General features: G+C 41.8%; 2 protein-coding genes across 3 annotated transcripts; both read right to left on the bottom strand.

Moving 5' to 3' along the window:
• Positions 1-212: 212 nt before the first annotated feature.
• Positions 213-6,070, bottom strand: LOC127769390 (putative pentatricopeptide repeat-containing protein At5g37570). Of its 2 annotated transcripts, none has more exons than XM_052294949.1 (5): positions 3,925-6,070; positions 3,691-3,806; positions 3,450-3,604; positions 1,600-1,700; positions 213-898 (listed from the first exon to the last, which is right to left on the bottom strand). In XM_052294949.1, the coding sequence occupies exon 1, from the start codon at positions 5,972-5,974 to the stop codon at positions 4,337-4,339; it is 1,638 nt and encodes a 545-aa protein (XP_052150909.1). In that variant the 5' UTR covers positions 5,975-6,070; the 3' UTR covers positions 213-898; positions 1,600-1,700; positions 3,450-3,604; positions 3,691-3,806; positions 3,925-4,336. The 2 variants fall into 2 exon arrangements, with proteins under 2 accessions (XP_052150909.1, XP_052150910.1); XM_052294950.1 differs by having other exon boundaries at positions 3,691-3,761.
• Positions 6,071-8,380: 2,310 nt separating this feature from the next.
• On the bottom strand, positions 8,381-9,375 carry LOC127769475 (photosystem I subunit O). Its single transcript, XM_052295060.1, has 4 exons — positions 9,223-9,375; positions 9,051-9,135; positions 8,763-8,942; positions 8,381-8,646 (listed from the first exon to the last, which is right to left on the bottom strand). Exons 1-4 carry the CDS (start codon positions 9,287-9,289, stop codon positions 8,550-8,552), a joined length of 429 nt encoding a protein of 142 aa, XP_052151020.1. The 5' UTR covers positions 9,290-9,375; the 3' UTR covers positions 8,381-8,549.
• Positions 9,376-17,224: the final 7,849 nt, after the last annotated feature.

Below are 17,224 nucleotides of genomic sequence, written 5' to 3'. Positions count from 1 at the left end.
TGGAATGAAATTAGATGTTTTATATAGCTGTAAAAAATTTAAACTGACTCAATTGACTTATCATTACTTATATTTGGTTTTGAGAATGATGGACATATGGGTTTCACATGTCATAGTTTTAGGAGTTGGTGATGGACTTATGGTAAACCTAACACCACCACTACTCTCTTTTAAAGAATTATAAATTTAGAAGGATATATGAAAATGGTATGTTCAAATCTATCTTAAAATACATTTTCATAATACTATAACGGTGTTATGTTTCACAATATCAATCATAGTTGAAATCAGTAGTTAAATTCGCATTTCAGAGTCTATTCCAAATCATTTATTTGTGATGGATTACTTGTAAAATCCACCATAAGGAACAGCTGCTTTCGAAAATGATGTCACCAGCAGCAGTTTTAGTAAACAACTTCATTGTTCTGTAGATTGTGCAATGGATAAACATGGACAAAATGCAAGAATCAAAGGGTAGACAGAATTTTGAGATGTTAGGATACTTCCTGAAAAAAAAAAGGAAGTTTTATTTCAACTGCGGTTTCATTCATACAAATAAACTTCAACAGCTAGACATCCATGAACAAGTTTCATTGATAATTACACCTCAAATTTAAGCTAAGTTCAAATATTTGAAACAGACGATCGCAACTTCCAACGGACACATACCCTACAGGTTTTATGAATGATAGAAAACACAGAATGAAAGATCTTCACAGTTCTTAAATAAAAAGGAAAAAAAATCTTCACAATCCTAGTTGGCCGTCGGAAGTTATTTTTCCATGCCTTCATTGCTTGCATCGAGAGAATAGACAATAGATCATCCCGCCCACGAAGGGAACATCTCCTCAATATTTTAACCACACAGCGCCGTGGGGGTTAAGTGCCACACGGCCTCCTGTAACACCCACTTTTATATAAGTTTAGGCCAAATATCATATTCTAATCCTAATTAAAAAGATCCTGCGCATTAACGCTGCAGCAGTGAGTCAAACACCTAATCTCCGCTCACACGCACGGGCGTGTGCAACTAACCATGCATTAAGCAATAGGATTTGTTTAACTTTGGTTAAAAGATAGTGGATTCAAAGTGCAGGGCATCGCATTAATCTTCGCTTAAGTGAAGGGATTACTCCATTTTAATGATGGTACGAACTTGTGACTAAACTATTGCAAGAAGCTGACACATTGTAAGAAAAACCATAACTACTAACCCAAATGGTTTGAAATACAACCATTAGCTTCATAGATGTCTTCAATAAAGAAAAACTAAAATCTAATAATACCACCATAATTATCATGACAACAAAGTCCAGACCTAATGTCAACTCTAAGGACAAGTCTAAATCTTATTTATTTCCATTTAATTGTTCGTACAATTCTAGCTTTATCTTATATACTCACTATTTATCTCTATGCAATATCTTCTGAGTTTGAACGTTTAGAAGATATACTGAGAAGTATCCATGCAATATACAAATGCAAAAAAGTTGACATTTGATGAAAACATTAAGCAAAGCAATGTTGGTTTGCTCTAGCACAAAACAATTGGTCATATGATTTAATCAACCAGAAGGGTGAACTTGTATGAACACTCACCAGTATGTTGATTCTTTGAGATCCAACCTAAACAACCGCTGATAACTCGAATCTTACTCGCAGCACAGCGGGTACTTGGTCAAATAACCTCTTTGTTATCCCTGACAAAGAAGAAGCAGGACAAAATTAGCTTCCCCTCTCCAATTGCTGATAACTTCAACGGGACAACGTTCCAGGATTCAGTTCGTGCACCGTGGTGTTAGACATGTGATATGACATGCACATACACTCGTGCGCATGCCCACACGGAGACATAGTGCTGCAATTCACACATCCCACTAAGAATCTAACATGGACCAACCAGATAGCCCGAGAATTTAATGGCATTGTTTATATATTGCCCAAACTGTCGTTACTCCCTAGTGCTACTAATACAAATGCTATAGGGAGATGTTTGAATCAACGCATGATTTCATTAATAACAAGCTCATTGACCTGGAAGAGCACTGGTGCAGCAGAATACGTGGGCAAGTTATTAATAATTAAATCGACATGAAGATAAGTTTGTCTGCCATAAACGGAGCCTAATAGATTCACACACCAAAATAATAAGGATCGTGCAATACCTATGGTAGAGGTTCTCCAACAGGCTAGGTGATTAGATGAGGTCTATATACCTAGGAGAGCACATGCAAACACCAAACCTTCGAGCACAGGTATTATCATGTATCTATGGTGTACTGATATCCTTTTTATAATCAGAAAATACTAAACATCATGACTTGCCAATGATCCCACTACATCACCATGCACAGATCTTAGATAAATCTGGCTATATTTGATTTGAAGATTCAGGAAGAAAGATGATATAGTGCAACATAGTGGCGGTAGTGCCTGTCCGAGACTGCAAGCTGATAACTACCAGCCTACCATCGACATTGCATTTTATAGAAGACACTTCGTGCAGTATCGTTAGCGAATTCATTGTCTGATACATGTGTATATTTAGCATAGCGTTGTACAGTCAGAAAACTTTCAGCTCAAATATTTCTCAGTGATATGACGCTGGACCACAAAAACACACACAGCCACACAGGTGACAGGCACTATGCAGATGAAACAGCAACAAGGCCTGCAGAAGGTGGTCCACTTGACGCCACTCAACAACAAGTCTAATCACTTTTGTTTAAGACTAGGATGAGGGGACACAATTTAATAGGAGCACATGTTACTACCTTACCAGTTACCACATTTGCAAACCAAATTCCAAATGGAGGAATCTGAAAGCATCGCGCCTCTTAACCCAGAGGTGACACGCTACACGTGGGCCTTAATGGAAACTGCCTGAAATATTACTGTAAGCATAGCTTACTCATTAGACTTCATCAAGCCATAATTGACTTTTCCAGGTTTATATTTCTGTGAGCATATGCCCTCGAGTTGATAGGTCATTGGTATCATTAATTGCTGATAACAACACCAAAAGGGGTATGCAGGTGCAACAGAATTTTGAAACATGATTGGAATTGAAATGAATTATGTTATTACTGAAGTAATTCCAAGAAAAGAAGAGCTCTTGTAATGTTTCGTAAACTCAATCAACTAAAACCTTGATCCTTACTGTGATCACATGACCTAATGGTTTTCAAAGCATAAATGTGACAATAAGGCTGTTTGGTTTATCGCCCAAATCAACCCTAACGAATTCTTGTCATGCAAAATTTTGGCATTGCTAATATTTGGTAAGGTAGAGACACACAGTAGTATGTTTGGTTTGATGCAAAATAACATCCATGGTTTTTCACATTTCCTGCAAATAACACACTTATTGCATGCATGAAGGCAATATAAGCAAACATTCTATGTGCTACTTTCAGTTAGCAAGTCTAATTGAACCCTGTAGTTCTCACCTTCAGGAAGTATAGCCGAGGCACGATGCTCAAAACTCCAAAATTTTGCACTCCACAACTTCTGGATATACAGTTGTTATTTGCCTCTTCTATATCAATGAATTAAGGCAGAGCTTCTGCCTTTGTTTCAAAATGAAACTTCTGGATACAATTATCTGAGTATTTGAACATACTTAGTGAGGGCATTGAAGCTCAAGCCACACATGGAAACCAAGATATAATAGGAATCCTAAGGACATACCTGAAGAGCTATATACTTGTTTTTTCTGATTAATGACAACCAATATCAGGATACCACATCACATACTGATCCTGCCAAGGCAAATAATCAGCAACCTTTTCCCCCATGTAACCATCCTAGTTTGCATGATGGGTAGTAGTTCAGTAGAAATCACATTATAAAAAAGCTCGAATTGATGAACAATAACTAAGATAGGTAGTAAAGAAGATTAGGAATGACCAAGCGAGCACTCACCGGGAGTCGTCTCATCAACAATTGAAAAAGTGGATGAGACTCAGCAACAGAAGTGGATGGTATCAAACCAGTGTCACGGAATCCTCTGGTTCTCATAAGGTATCAACGGCAGAAAGAATTCAAAGCACTCCGAAGAGAACAGTCTACTTAAGATGGTCCCGTTCCTCTTATTAACTCCCATACAGCTTGTTAACAAGCACATCATTTATGTCATGAAGCCAGATTTATTGTAGGCATTCTCAGGTTGAGTGTAAACTCTTGGTTTCTATTGATCTCATAACCATCATGAGTCAACATGCACAGCATTACAGCACACATGGTTTTTCCTCTCATTCAGAAAGATGTTCACTGAACTTTCCAGTAGGGCAAGTAAACATATGGCAAAATAAATCCCTCACTCATCTCAACCATGCTACTGCAAAACCAAGGTACAGCCTGCAATTTTCGTTATCCCTCTTCCTGTCATCTCAGCTCTAGTTTCAGAAACATTTCCCCATCGGTCAATGTTAGCATAAATGTTTGACAACGAGACATAATTTCCAGCATTTTCCGGTTCAATTTCAAAGAGCTTCTTTGCAGCAATTTTTCCAAGCTCAATGTCACAATGAAACTTGCATCCCCCCAGCAATGCACCCCATGCTCCTGGATGAGGTTCTCCAGGCATTGACTTGATAAGCTCATATGCATCTCTCAGCATCCCAAAACGTCCGAGAAGACTGACAAGGCAAGCATAGTGGTCACCAGATGGTACAATCATATACTCATTCTTCATCATATCAAAGTACCTTTTCCCTTCTTCAACTAGGCCAGCATGACTGCAAGCTGTCAAAACAACTGTGAACGCGGCGTTATCTGGGGTGATGCCCTCCAAGAGCATCTGAGAAAAAAGCTCTACAGCCTTGCTAGCTGAACCATGGAGGCAATGACCTTGCATCATTGAACAATATGAAAAAACATCTCGAACTGACATAGATTCAAACAAAAGAGTAGCTCTCTCCATGTTGCCACACTTTGCATTCATGTTAATGAGACCCGCCATCACATGGACATTGTTCATGTCTATTGGATAAATCATGATGTAACCTTCAATCCATCTTGCCAATGTGATGTTACCAAGTTGGGAGCATGCTGACATCAAACCAACAATAACAAGCTCATCTGGACATATTTCTTGCTTTTGGAACTCGTTAAAAATCCTCAAAGCCTCTCCAGGGTAACCGTTCTGTGCACACCCTGATATCATTGTTGACCATGCGAACAAATCACGGTCCTCTAGCTTATCAAACAATGTTCTCGCAGCTCCCATGTTCCCTGCATTTAAATACCCGCCAATCAATGATGTGTACGCTGCAGGAGTTCTCTCAGGCATTTCATCAAACAGCTTCCTTGCACCCTCCAAGTCACCGCACTTCACATACCCATCAACCATGGCATTCCAATGCACCACATTTCGGTGTGGAATTTGGTCGAACAACTCCCTGGCAGTCAAAATATCACCAGAGTTGACATAGGCAGTGACAATGGCCGTCCAAGAGACCTCGCTGGGGTTTGTCAGTGAATCGAACAGAGCCCGGGCGGCGGCAGCGGCGCCGCACCTCCCATAGAACTGGATGAGCGCCGTGCGGACGAAGAGGTCGGCATCGACTCCGAGGCGGATGGCCGCGGCGTGCAAGGAAGCGCCGGTGGGGAGGGAGGAGGCGCGCGCGCAGGCGCAGAGGAGGGGAGGGAAGGAGAAGGCGTCCGGGCGGGACGCGCCCCCGCGGAGGAGGTTGAACTGCGCGAGCGCGTCCCGCAGCGGGGCGTGGCGGGCGAGGGAGGCGAGCACGGCGTTCCGCAGGCGTACCGGGACGGCGACGGAGAGGAGGGAGGCGGCGACGGAGGGGCAGGAGAGGGCGTCGCAGGCGGCGGCGAAGCGGGCGAGGAGCGCGTGGTGGTTGTGGAGGCCGAGGCGGACGATGCGGGCGTGGAGCTGGGCGAGGCAGCGCGCGGTGCGGCAGCGGCCGAGGAGGGTGGCGACCGGTGGGGATGGCCGGAGGGCGGCGGTGGTCATGCGGCGGCGGCGGCGGCGAGCGGGGAGGCCGGCCAGCGGGTGGTCGCATTTGGATTCGCCTCGCCTGGGTTACCGAGTTTCGATCGCTCGAACCCAAAGTCGAGTCGACTATGGATGACTGGATCACGAGTTGGGCTTGGGCCTAGCCATGTTGGTGTGGTGCTAGACTGCTAGCTAGCCCAGTAGCAAACGAGCAACTAATGTAAAAATTCAGAATTTTTTTGTACATGTTATACGATTTTTCTAAAAGAAAATCTACACATGGTTTTCATATATCCAATTGAAATATTTGAAGATTGATGTTTGATTGAGTTTTGGAAATTCAACTTATAAATTATGTAGAATCAAAACAATATGTTGTATCCTGAATTACGTTCGTTCAAGAATAGCTCACCGGTTATGTTTCTTGTATTTGACCGAGGCCAGCCTGATTTAGGGCTATTCAGATTGATGTCATTTTCAACCATACTATTTTTGAGTAAAGTTGCCAAAAAAATGTCTATGTTTAGTTTGTTGTTAAATTTGGTAAATACATAAGAAATCCTGCCAAAATTTTGACAATATTGCCAAAATTAACTTGCCAAAATTTTGGCAATGCCAAAATTTGGTAAGGTTTATTTTGGCTATAATCTGAACAGACCTAGGTCCTACTCACTCCGTCCCTAAATATTTGACGTCGTTGACCTTTTTAAATATGTTTGACCGTTCGTTCTTATTAAAAAATTTAAGCAATTATTAATTATTTTCTTATCATTTGATTCATTCTTAAATATACTTTTATATATACATATAGTTTTGCATATTTCATAAAAGTTTTTGAATAAGATGAACAGTCAAACATGTTTTAAAAAGTCAACGGCGTCAAATATTTAGGAAACAAGAGAGTATATCACAGGTGTTTGTAATTATGGCTAATTATTCTTTCAGTGGTAGACGAGGTACCTATCGACAGCAAGATATCCGTGTTGACTTCATCAATCTTAAGATATGTCGGTCTAGTCTTTCGAAAATGCTAGAAAATCTTATAATATGAAACGGAGGAAGTAGTAGATATGAGGTATCCCATACACTCATACTTACTTTACGGGGAATGTAGTTATCTACTCCCTCCGTCCCAAAAAAAAAGGCAAACCTGGGTTTCCGTGCCAACGTTTGACTGTCTGTCTTATATGAATTTTTTTTATAATTAGTATTTTCATTGTAGTTAGATGATACAACATGATTAATACTTTATGCGTGACTTATCTTTTTAATTTTTTTCATAATTTTTTCAAATAAGATGAACGATCAAACATTGGACACGGAAACCAGGGTTTGTCTTTTTTTTTTGAGACGGAGGGAGTAATTGTACACAAAAAGATATCTATGAATAGGGGTATACTATGAGTGAATACGCGTCACACAAAGAAAGATTGCATAGTTCAAGTCATAGACGTTATGGCTTCATGGACAAGATCTAGTGTCCTACTTGGGATCAAGATCTACTTGGACCAGGGTCGTATTCCGGTATAAAGACACACCACGTCCTAGGAGAATAGGGCGTCAAATCTCAAGCCACAGCCTTCATGCCAAATCCATTTAGGGGAAGCCCAGAGCTAGCCGCCAATTGCATTGTTGCCGCATCTTTAGAGTTGTAATAGTATAGCCCACTACTAGCTCTAAATTATCTATAGCCAATGTAATAATTAATTCATACAATAGTTGCTTACTATACTATTAATATCTGATCCTACATGTCATACACACATTATGTTTTGGAGTCCGTGCTGCAGCTGGCTACAGATCTGTAGCCCACTGCTACTCTCTCTATTTCTTTATCTTTTCAAAATATGTTTATAGTTGGCTTATAGCCTGCTATTGTACCTGCTCTTAGTTAAGGTTAGTTGAGTATGCTAGATTAGAGATCCCACCTCAGACATCATACTCAGTGTGATACTTTCGGTCAATAGATATAAACATGAATAGAACTATTACTCACATTGAGGGTTCGAACTTGTAAAAATCTAATTGCATTTCTTCTTATGACATCTACGTGCATATCCTTATACCGATCTTATACGCTACATCCACAAATACTATAGCCAGGATCTTACTCCTCAATAATGCTATTTAACAAATTCTAAAATATTTGACAATTGTATAATCAATAAATTATGTAGAGAAAAAGGTTATATTACAAACCAATCAATTTTGTGTTCTTACATATTTGTTAAATGACAAAATTTGCTACATGATATCAGATATTATGGTATTTATTGGTCGATACCGTTAAACATGGGTTGGTTTTGTGATACTACAAAATTTTGGTGGTCCAGTAATTTTGGTGGTCTGTGCGAGTGTGTAATTGTGTACAACTGTACATGCAGTGTCGTTTGTGCGTGCGTCTGTGTCTAATTGCGAAAAAGATTTAGCCACAACACATATATTTGTCCTTTAAAGTTTTAAGGAGTTGAGGAGAATTACAACAGCGTACATCCGCAAGAGGATCAAATCAGAGCCCTATACAAAAGGAAGGATATGCAGCGCACACATCCGTCCGTACAGTCAAGCTAACCAAAAGCCACTGTGGATTCATTCACTTGTCGAAGTAGCCCTCGGTCCTGCCCTTGAACCCGATCTGGCCGAAGGTGAGCGCCAGGAACAGCCCAAGGTGCCACGTCACCAACCACAGCCTGCAAATTAATCACAAAACCCACATGAACAATTAGACACGTTGCCACTGAACGCTTTTGCTACTAATTATATAGGAGTACTATACTGCGTGCCTGAAGAAGATAGAGGTACTGACCAGAACGGCGAGTCGAGCGCCGGCGGCGAGGGGAAGTGGGAGAGCTCCTGGCTGATGCTGGAGAAGAAGAGCCCCGTGAGGCTGTTGCCGTTGATCGCCGGGACGCTCGACGGCGCGATCCACCCGATCAGCCCGAACCCGATCACGTTCAGGTCCCTCCTAAGCCAGTCCCGCGGAAACCTGCAGGCCCAACACACAACACCACGTACGCACCGTCAGAATCTCACGCCACGTACGCTTGCTGCTCTCAGAATTCTTCTTGCAGGTGATCCTACTACTGCTACTTACGTCATGCAGGTGATCCTGCCGTTCCTCTCCAGGTTCCTCGTCATCAGCGGGTTCCTCGCCGACACCCGGGCGCCCGTCGTGAAGCCTGCACAAAAAAATCGAGCATTCCAAGATCAAATTAAACACACGGTTATAGCGCGTGAGAAGATGATTGTGACTGTGACGCACGCACCGGTGGAGAAGGCCGGCCGGCGGGCGAGGGTGGCGCCGGCGAGGCCGGAGACGGTGGAGGCGGCCATGGCAGCTAAGCTAGCAGATGGTCTCTCTCTGTCTCTGGTCGGCGAGCTGCGTGTGTTGTCTCCGTGGTTTGTGGCAGCGTAGGTTAGGCCTTATTTTGTGGTGGTGGCTGCGGTTGCGGACGTGGCGGGAGGGGATGAGCGGGCGCGGATCGTTGTGGGGGCTCGCGTGATGTGGATCACTTGCAGCGGATGAAATAGATTCGTCGCCCGTGCAGCGGCCTATTGGGAGACTCCACTTGGATATGAGTGGATAAGGCCAGTGCCACGGCTGTTTCTGCCGTCCAGTATGCTGAGTACTCAGCTAGTAGTTCCTACCGAGGCAAACTTAATTTCGTCAGTAGAAGACTATGGCAGTTTTGTGGAGATTATGGATACCCCATAACTACACGGCATATATATCCGACTGAATATAGAATGCCATATATAGGTAGAATATCTTTAAGGGACTCGGGTTAAATTCCTTAACTTGTATATCAAGGAAATACTCGGGATTCTAGTCGGTTACGACTGTATTTTATCTTTATTTGCCTATTCCGTTAGGAATATGGGTATACCTTGTAATACGGACTCCTCTCCCTATATAAGGAGGGGTCCGGGTATCTCTTGGGGCATAACTTTTCTCCCAGATCATACGATCAATAATATACTCGGTGGATTAATCCCCGGACAGGAGTAGGGTATTACTTCTCATTGAGAGGGCCTGAACCTGTATAAAATTTTGTGTCTCTAAACCCATCTATTTTTCCAGCTTGATAGCCATCCCTTTTCGTATTACCGAAATCTTGTTTCGACGAGTTTAACTGAACGTAGTAGTGTACCCGCAAATCATACTTTGGTAGGCGATGGCCGGCACTATGTTTTTCCAGATCAGGTACTCTGTTTTCGTGCTACTACCTTGGAATGTGATCGAGGTCTAGACTCTAGACTATGCAATTGGTGAACTGGAGCTGTTTAACGAGGTAAAGTGGTGAACAGGTAGATAACTTGTGTGGATGTGATGAGCCACCGGCCCGCCTAGTTCGTTCACCTCACAAGGCATGACCCCGGGCTTCGCTGCAGACAGCAGACTTTACCAATTCACCGTTGCACACGATCAGAAACAGCGGCTCGTCGTAAGTTCTTAACCCAGCGGGCGGGAGACGCAAAATCCGTAAGGAATAAGTTCACTTTAGGTCCCCCTATTTGTCGCTCAGTCCGATTTCACAAAACCGGGTACGACCCGTCCCCCAACTTCCAAAAACCAGACAAATGAGATCCCTCAGCGGTATAGAGAGCGGTTTTGGCCGACGTGACGCCTACGTGGCTAATTTGACTCAGTCTTCATCTGACGTGGCAATTCGATCTGGAAAAATATTAAAACCTATAGGACCCACATGTCAGTTTCACACACAAATTAATAAAAAATGGTGGAGCCCACATGGGCCACTGGGCCCCACATGTCATTCTCACCCCACCTCTTCTTTCTCCCCATCTCACCCCACATAGCAGCGGCGCCGGGGACAACGACGGAGCGGAGTGGGGGCGGCGGCAGGCGGACGGCGGCGCAAAGCCGACGGGGCGGAGTGGGGCAGCGGCGGGCGGACGCGCGGGCGCAGTGGCGGCGCCCGAAGCCGGCGGGGCGGTGGAGCCAAGCGAACGGCGGGAACCTCGTCGTTGGCGGGGTGCGGCGCTAAGTTCCCGCCCGTGTGCGGCTGCAACTCGGCGGCAACCTGCTCGCCGGCCTCCTCTTCCCCCTCTCCCACTGGCACAGCCGGCCGCCGTGGTCTCCTCCTCCTCCTCCTCCTCCACGGCAGCGGCGCGGACCCCGCGCGGGGGCTCGTGGAGGAGTTCGGGGCCACGGCGCCGCCCGACTCCGACGAACTGGAGCTCACGCGGGCGAGGTGCCGGAAGCTGCACGACTGTGTCGTCGTCACTTGCTCATGTTCCTTCTCATTTTGCAGCCTCATCACCTGCTACTTGCCTCGTGCCGTCTCGCTCTTCTTCACATCCATCCAACGCAGCTCAGTCCAATTATACTCTCTACCAATGTAGTTGACCGAAGTACTACACGTGTTCAAGCTGGCTTCAACCCCCAACCATAAACACCATGAACCATAAGCATGCAGAGTGGCAGACATGCAGTTGAGCTCTTCCTCTAGCTAGCTATCCATTGATTAGTGGTGTCGTTTAGGAGTTTGAGGAGCTGCAGCTCGACGGCAACGAGGCAGAGGAGGGACCGCAGCGCGGGCTGCCGCAGCAGGGAAGGGGACGCGGACGCCACGACGCGGTCGTGCAGCTCCCGGCACCGCGCCCACATGCGCGGCCCTGAACTCCTCCACGAGAGGGGAGGGAGAGGGAGAGGGAGGGAGGAGGAAGAAGAGAAGGGTGAGAATGATATGTGGGGCTCACGTGGGCCCCACTATTTTTTATTAATTTGTGTATCAAACTGACATGTGGGTGCCACGGGGTTTAATATTTTTCCGGATTGAATTGCCACGTCAGCGCCATGTCAATGTCACGTCAGATGAAGATCAAGTTAAATTAGCCACATAAACGCCACGTCGGCCAAAACCGCCCTCCATACTGCCGAGGGACCTCGTTTGTCCGGTTTTCGTAAGTTGGGAGATGGGTCATACCTGGTTTTGCAGTTCAGGGACGAAAATCGAACTAAGCTACGAATAGAGAGACCTAAAGTGAACTTATTCCAATCCGTAAAGATCCCGAACTCCCGAAGGCCAGCCCATTCCGCGGCTACCATACACACTAGCGTGGTTACTTTTCATAATATACTCCCTCCGTCCCAAAATAAATAATGTTTTGCATCGTTCATGTTCAATGTTTGACTATTTGTTTTATTTAATATTTTTTATGATTAGTATTTTTATTGTTATTAGATGATAATACATGAATAGTACTTTATGTGTGACTAATTTTTTTTATTTTTTTAAATAAGACGAATGGTGGACACAGATATCCACGGTTGTGCATATTTTGAGATGGATGTAGTATATAGCAACCTAAGATAAAATTTATTGTACTAGTCACATCTTATCTTAAATCGCTATATTATGAGACGGACGGAGTATTACTGACTGGTTCATCGCGATGTCTTTGCTCCCTGATTGCAATCAGCTTGCACTTGCTTCCTAACAAATTTCGCATTAAGTACACCAACTGTTCATTTATAACTATGAGTCAAGCGACTAATGAGATACTCACTCCATCTTAAAAAAAAGCAACTTAGTACTGAATTGGTCTTATTATAATACTATAAATCTGAATAGATATCTATCTAATTCATGATACTAGGGGTGTGTTTAGTTCGCGCTAAAATTGAAAGTTTCGTTAAAATTAGAACAATGCGACGGAAAAGTTGAAAGTTTGTGTGCGTAAGAAAGTTTTGATGTGATGATAAAGTTGAAAGTTTGAAAAAAAAAGTTTGGAACTAAACTCGGCTTAGATACATCCTTATCCATATTCATGGTATTTGAATGTGTCCAATCATGTGCAAAATTGCTACTCCCTCAGTTCCAAAATAAGCGCAACTATGAATTTCTGTGTCCAATTTTAATCGTCGTCTTATTTATTTTTTTTTAAAAAAAACTAAAAACATAATTCACGTATAAAGTATTACTCATGTTTTATAATTTAACAACAATAGAAATACTAATCATAAAAAAAATTAAATAAGACGGACGATTAAAGTTGGACATGAAAATTGATGCGCTTATTTTGGGATCGAGGGAGTATATTTTAGAATGTATAATAAAAACCAATCTAGAGGATCTAAGATAACGATATCCAGATTATTATCCTAGGTTATATCCTATTATTATTTATATTGGTTTATTTTGAAGCGGGGAAAGAAGCTAGCATTCTAGCAAAGGAGTAGACGAGTAGCTCGGTTCATTGGCCGTCGTACCATGGGAAGGTCGCTGAAGCACGGAGCCACAGAGCAAGAGGGTGTGGAAGTGTTTAAATGGAACTTTGGGGCGTACCGACATCCAACCAAAATTTTCTCCGTCGATTCCACGCCCCACCGATCGCGGCGTCCGATCTGTCTTGAACTTCTGATCGACTGATCCTGATACATCAGCGATCAGTTCAGTTTTCCCATCCCGTACACAGCTTCTGGCGGAGAGTGCCTTACAGGATAACCGATCATCGCCCGTTGTCAGTCAAACGAAGCCATGAGATGAACTGCTCTGCATCGTACTACGTACAGTGAGCCCGTGAGATCGAGAGCGACGCCGACCAAACAGCCTTCGTCGACGGGATTCCTTCCTAACAAGACACGTCCAGAGTCCAGGACTCTTATCAGATCCGATCGCACCAAAGAGCACGTACGCACGCGCGGCCGCTGATTCGAGCCAAGTTTTTCCCTGGGTAACATGCTGGATTAGATGGATCAATCGATGCAATACCGCTAGAAACGAAAAGATGGTGACAAAAGCAAGCAAACCTTCCAGGACAGCAGCAGGTCAACAGATATATACTACACAAGAGGAAGAGCCGAATGGTTTGAGTTTAGGTCATGGAATTAACTCAGAATCCGGGATCACAAGCTTGAGGCTGGAGGTGCTGCCAAAGCACTCTTCTAACCCTTCACCTGTAGGCTCTATTCAATGAAAAGACACTCTAGTGCTGTTTTCAGTTTTTTTTTAAAAAAAACTCTTCACCTGTACTGAATCAGAATTATAGTATAATTCAGTACTGCACAACGTGCAAATAGAGGATCGATGAAGGCGGCTTGACCGCTGAAGACACGGCGACATGCAAAGGAGAGGCTTGCGAGCGCTCATGAGACAACATGGGGAATCTTAACTTGGATGTCAAATGTGGCATTTGGTCAAGATGAAGTTCCTACATTCATTTTCTTTACCTAATCGAAGCTTTCCACGATTCCACTTCTAGACTTGTCCTAGTTCAATGACTAATTGTCCACAAGGAATATGCGCGAGTCATAAACAAGCTGCGCAGAAAACAGCTTCTCTCTCCGTTTTACACCCTCCGTTTTATGGGGTAAGTCATTTTAGCATTTTTTATATTTATATTGATGTTAATAAATCTAGATAGATATATATGTCTAGATTCATAAACATCAATATAAATATAAAATGGTAGAATGACTTACATTAAGAAACGGAGGAAGTATATAATAATGCAGTTAAACCGGGAGGCGATGAGAAAATGGAGATGTTTCTCTAGAGAGAAAAAATGTTGTAACTCGAGATAATGATTAATTGGATTAACCAAAATAATTGTCTCAGTCTAGAACACAACAGAAGGTTCTCTGTGAGACTAAAATGCTGAGATGCACTTGACAGTGCAGTAGAGCGGTAAGGGGTATGTAATTTTAACTCCAAAATTTTGTGTTTGATCCCAACATGCTCATAATTTTTTCTTAAAAAAATGTTTGAAGGGACATTTCTCCCTCCAAATATCTTCTTATTTTTTAGACTGAAAATGTTGAATTTCTGTCTGTATGAAGTTATTTTTTTGAAGAATCTGTTTTTACTCCGAAACATGCCTTGTGCCGAGATCACTGCCACATGTTCCTGAGCTGCATTCTTTAGCTCTAATTAGGGCTTATATGGTTCTTTACCATTTGTGATCTTACCATTTTTCTTTTTTACAATGGTAATTACTAATTTTTTGGGGAAAATTGACTAGGCTTTTGATTGGTAAGGGCTTGTTTACTTTTGTGTCACTTTTAACCCTACTAATTTTGGTATTATCAAATTTTTGTAAGGCAACAAATTATACATATTCTTATTAATGTTACCCTACCAACCTTTGGTAGGGCCTGTTCACTTTGATGCCATTTTCAACCTTACCAAATTTTGGTAAAGTTACCAAAAAAGTGGCTACATTTAGTTTGCTGTCAAATTTTGGTAACTATATAAGAAATCCTACCAAAATTTTGGCAAGTTGCCAAAATTTTGATAACTATGCCAAAGTGAACAGGCCCAAAGTTAACAGGCCCGTAGTTTTATAAGTTTCCACTCGTAAAAATTCCATCAAAACTTGATAAGGCTTCAAACAAAACATATCTAGCACTAAAAATTTGGTAATGTAAAAATGTGTTAAAATTTAGTATAACCAAATTTTGGTAAGGTTAAAAGTGACTATAAAGTGAACAAGCCCTAAGCCAAATAATTTGGCAATATCAACATTTATTTTTTGATTGGTTAATTTTGGTCTCAAACAAAAGAAGCCTGAAGCCTGAAATCTGCAATCTGAAATCTTTAGACAGTTCCCGTGTACTATCTCCATCACTAAGACTTCATTTTTAGCCCATTTCTACCCATGCCAATACAAAGGAAAAAAAAAGAATGTTCTTACTTTAGCAAACTCCAATATAATTATTCTCCACTTTAGCAAATCTCAATACGTTTGTCTCCCAATACTCTAATGCAATGATCGCTGAAAAAGATGGCGTCTCTGTAAGACAAATAGATGGAAAACAAACTTATTCTGAGATGAAGTAATACCATAGTAGCATCCAAATCTTTGGTAAAACTATCTTTTCTCTTAAAAACATGGTAACTCAAAACATTATACTGATGTAAAATCGGATAACTTAGTACCATCTTAAAGATACTCGAGTTGTAACATAACATCGTAACATGATAATGACATATAAAGCCTGGATCTCTGCATCTACATACTAATGACGTACTCCCTCCATCTTATAATATAAGACGCACACGTATTTAAAGATTTAGCATTTAAAATATTTCACTAACACTTAGTATAATACTCCCTTCATCTCTAAATGTTTGACGTCATTGGTTTTTTTAAACATGTTTGGCCAAAGCCTGGATCTCTGGATCTACATACTAATAACGTACTCCCTCCATCCTATAATATAAGACGCACACGTATTTAAAGATTTAGCATTTAAAATATTTCACTAACACTTAGTATAATACTCCCTTCATCTCTAAATGTTTGACGTCATTGGTTTTTTTAAACATGTTTGGCCATTCGTCTTATTTAAAAAATTTAAGTAATTATTAATTCTTTTCCTATCATTTGATTCATTGTTAAATATACTTTTATGTATACATATAGTTTTACATATTTCAGAAAAGTTTTTGAATAAGACGAACAGTCAAACATGTTTAAAAAAGTCAACGGCATCAAATATTTAGGGACGAATGGAGTATAAAATAAATTTTATTTGTTAAAAATTATATCAGATTGATATTTAAATTTACTTCCATATGGTTATAGTTTTGTGGCTAGGAACCTTATAGTACATGGGAAATTATAGGTTAAAGATTAGTTTTGGAGACCGTGTCAATTTTGACCGCGCTTTATATTACGGGATAAAGGGAGTAGCATGTATTTTTTAGCTCGTGATTTTTACAGCGGTAATAAACAAATTTACCCATGTAAAATAGATCCTTGCCATACATATTGCAACGTCATGCAGTTATATATGACCATATGAGGATTTGGGCCCCGAAACCCTGATGCTAGTTCAGGCAACCCATGACGGCCGGCCGAGCCAAGGCTTCAGAAACCATTATGAGAAAAGAAATCAAAGGATATATGATTATCTTATTGCGGGGCCAATCTGAATCTACTCCAATATGACTTTATTTATTCTTCAGTTTAATTGCTCTGGCAATCATGACCGCGACTCTACCGACATGCTCAGACTGATCGCCCAGGCTTTGAAAGCTGAGGACCTTAAAAAATGGAGCGCGAGAAAATTGCATTATGCATATAAACAGTTCTAAACTCTGAATACTACTGCTCTGCTTTCCCCAGCTGAAGCACAATCACAGAACAACAGCGTAGCATTGCTGTGCATCTAAACTACTCATTCTGTCTTAAAATACAACAACTTCTCTTTAAATTTGTCCTAAAATATAACAACTTCTTCACCAGCATTCTCTTTCCAACCAATCATAAACCTCCATCATTCACTTTTCTCACCTACCT

The sequence above is a fragment of the Oryza glaberrima genome, chromosome 4 (assembly GCF_000147395.1).
Source record: "Oryza glaberrima chromosome 4, OglaRS2, whole genome shotgun sequence".
Lineage (NCBI taxonomy): Eukaryota > Viridiplantae > Streptophyta > Magnoliopsida > Poales > Poaceae > Oryza > Oryza glaberrima.
Note: the sequence above shows the minus strand (reverse complement) of the source record. Positions and strands in the feature narration are given on the sequence as shown.

Excerpts from the sequence above, each read along its gene's own strand:
- LOC127769390 (XM_052294949.1), bottom strand. The coding sequence starts at position 5,974 with ATGACCACCGCCGCCCTCCGGCCATCCCCACCGGTCGCCACCCTCCTC.
- LOC127769475 (XM_052295060.1), bottom strand. The coding sequence starts at position 9,289 with ATGGCCGCCTCCACCGTCTCCGGCCTCGCCGGCGCCACCCTCGCCCGC. Across the intron at positions 8,943-9,050 it reads GGCAGGATCACCTGCATGAC|GTTTCCGCGGGACTGGCTTA; the intron begins GTAAGTAGCAGT and ends TTGGGCCTGCAG. Across the intron at positions 8,647-8,762 it reads GCGCTCGACTCGCCGTTCTG|GCTGTGGTTGGTGACGTGGC; the intron begins GTCAGTACCTCT and ends ATTAATTTGCAG.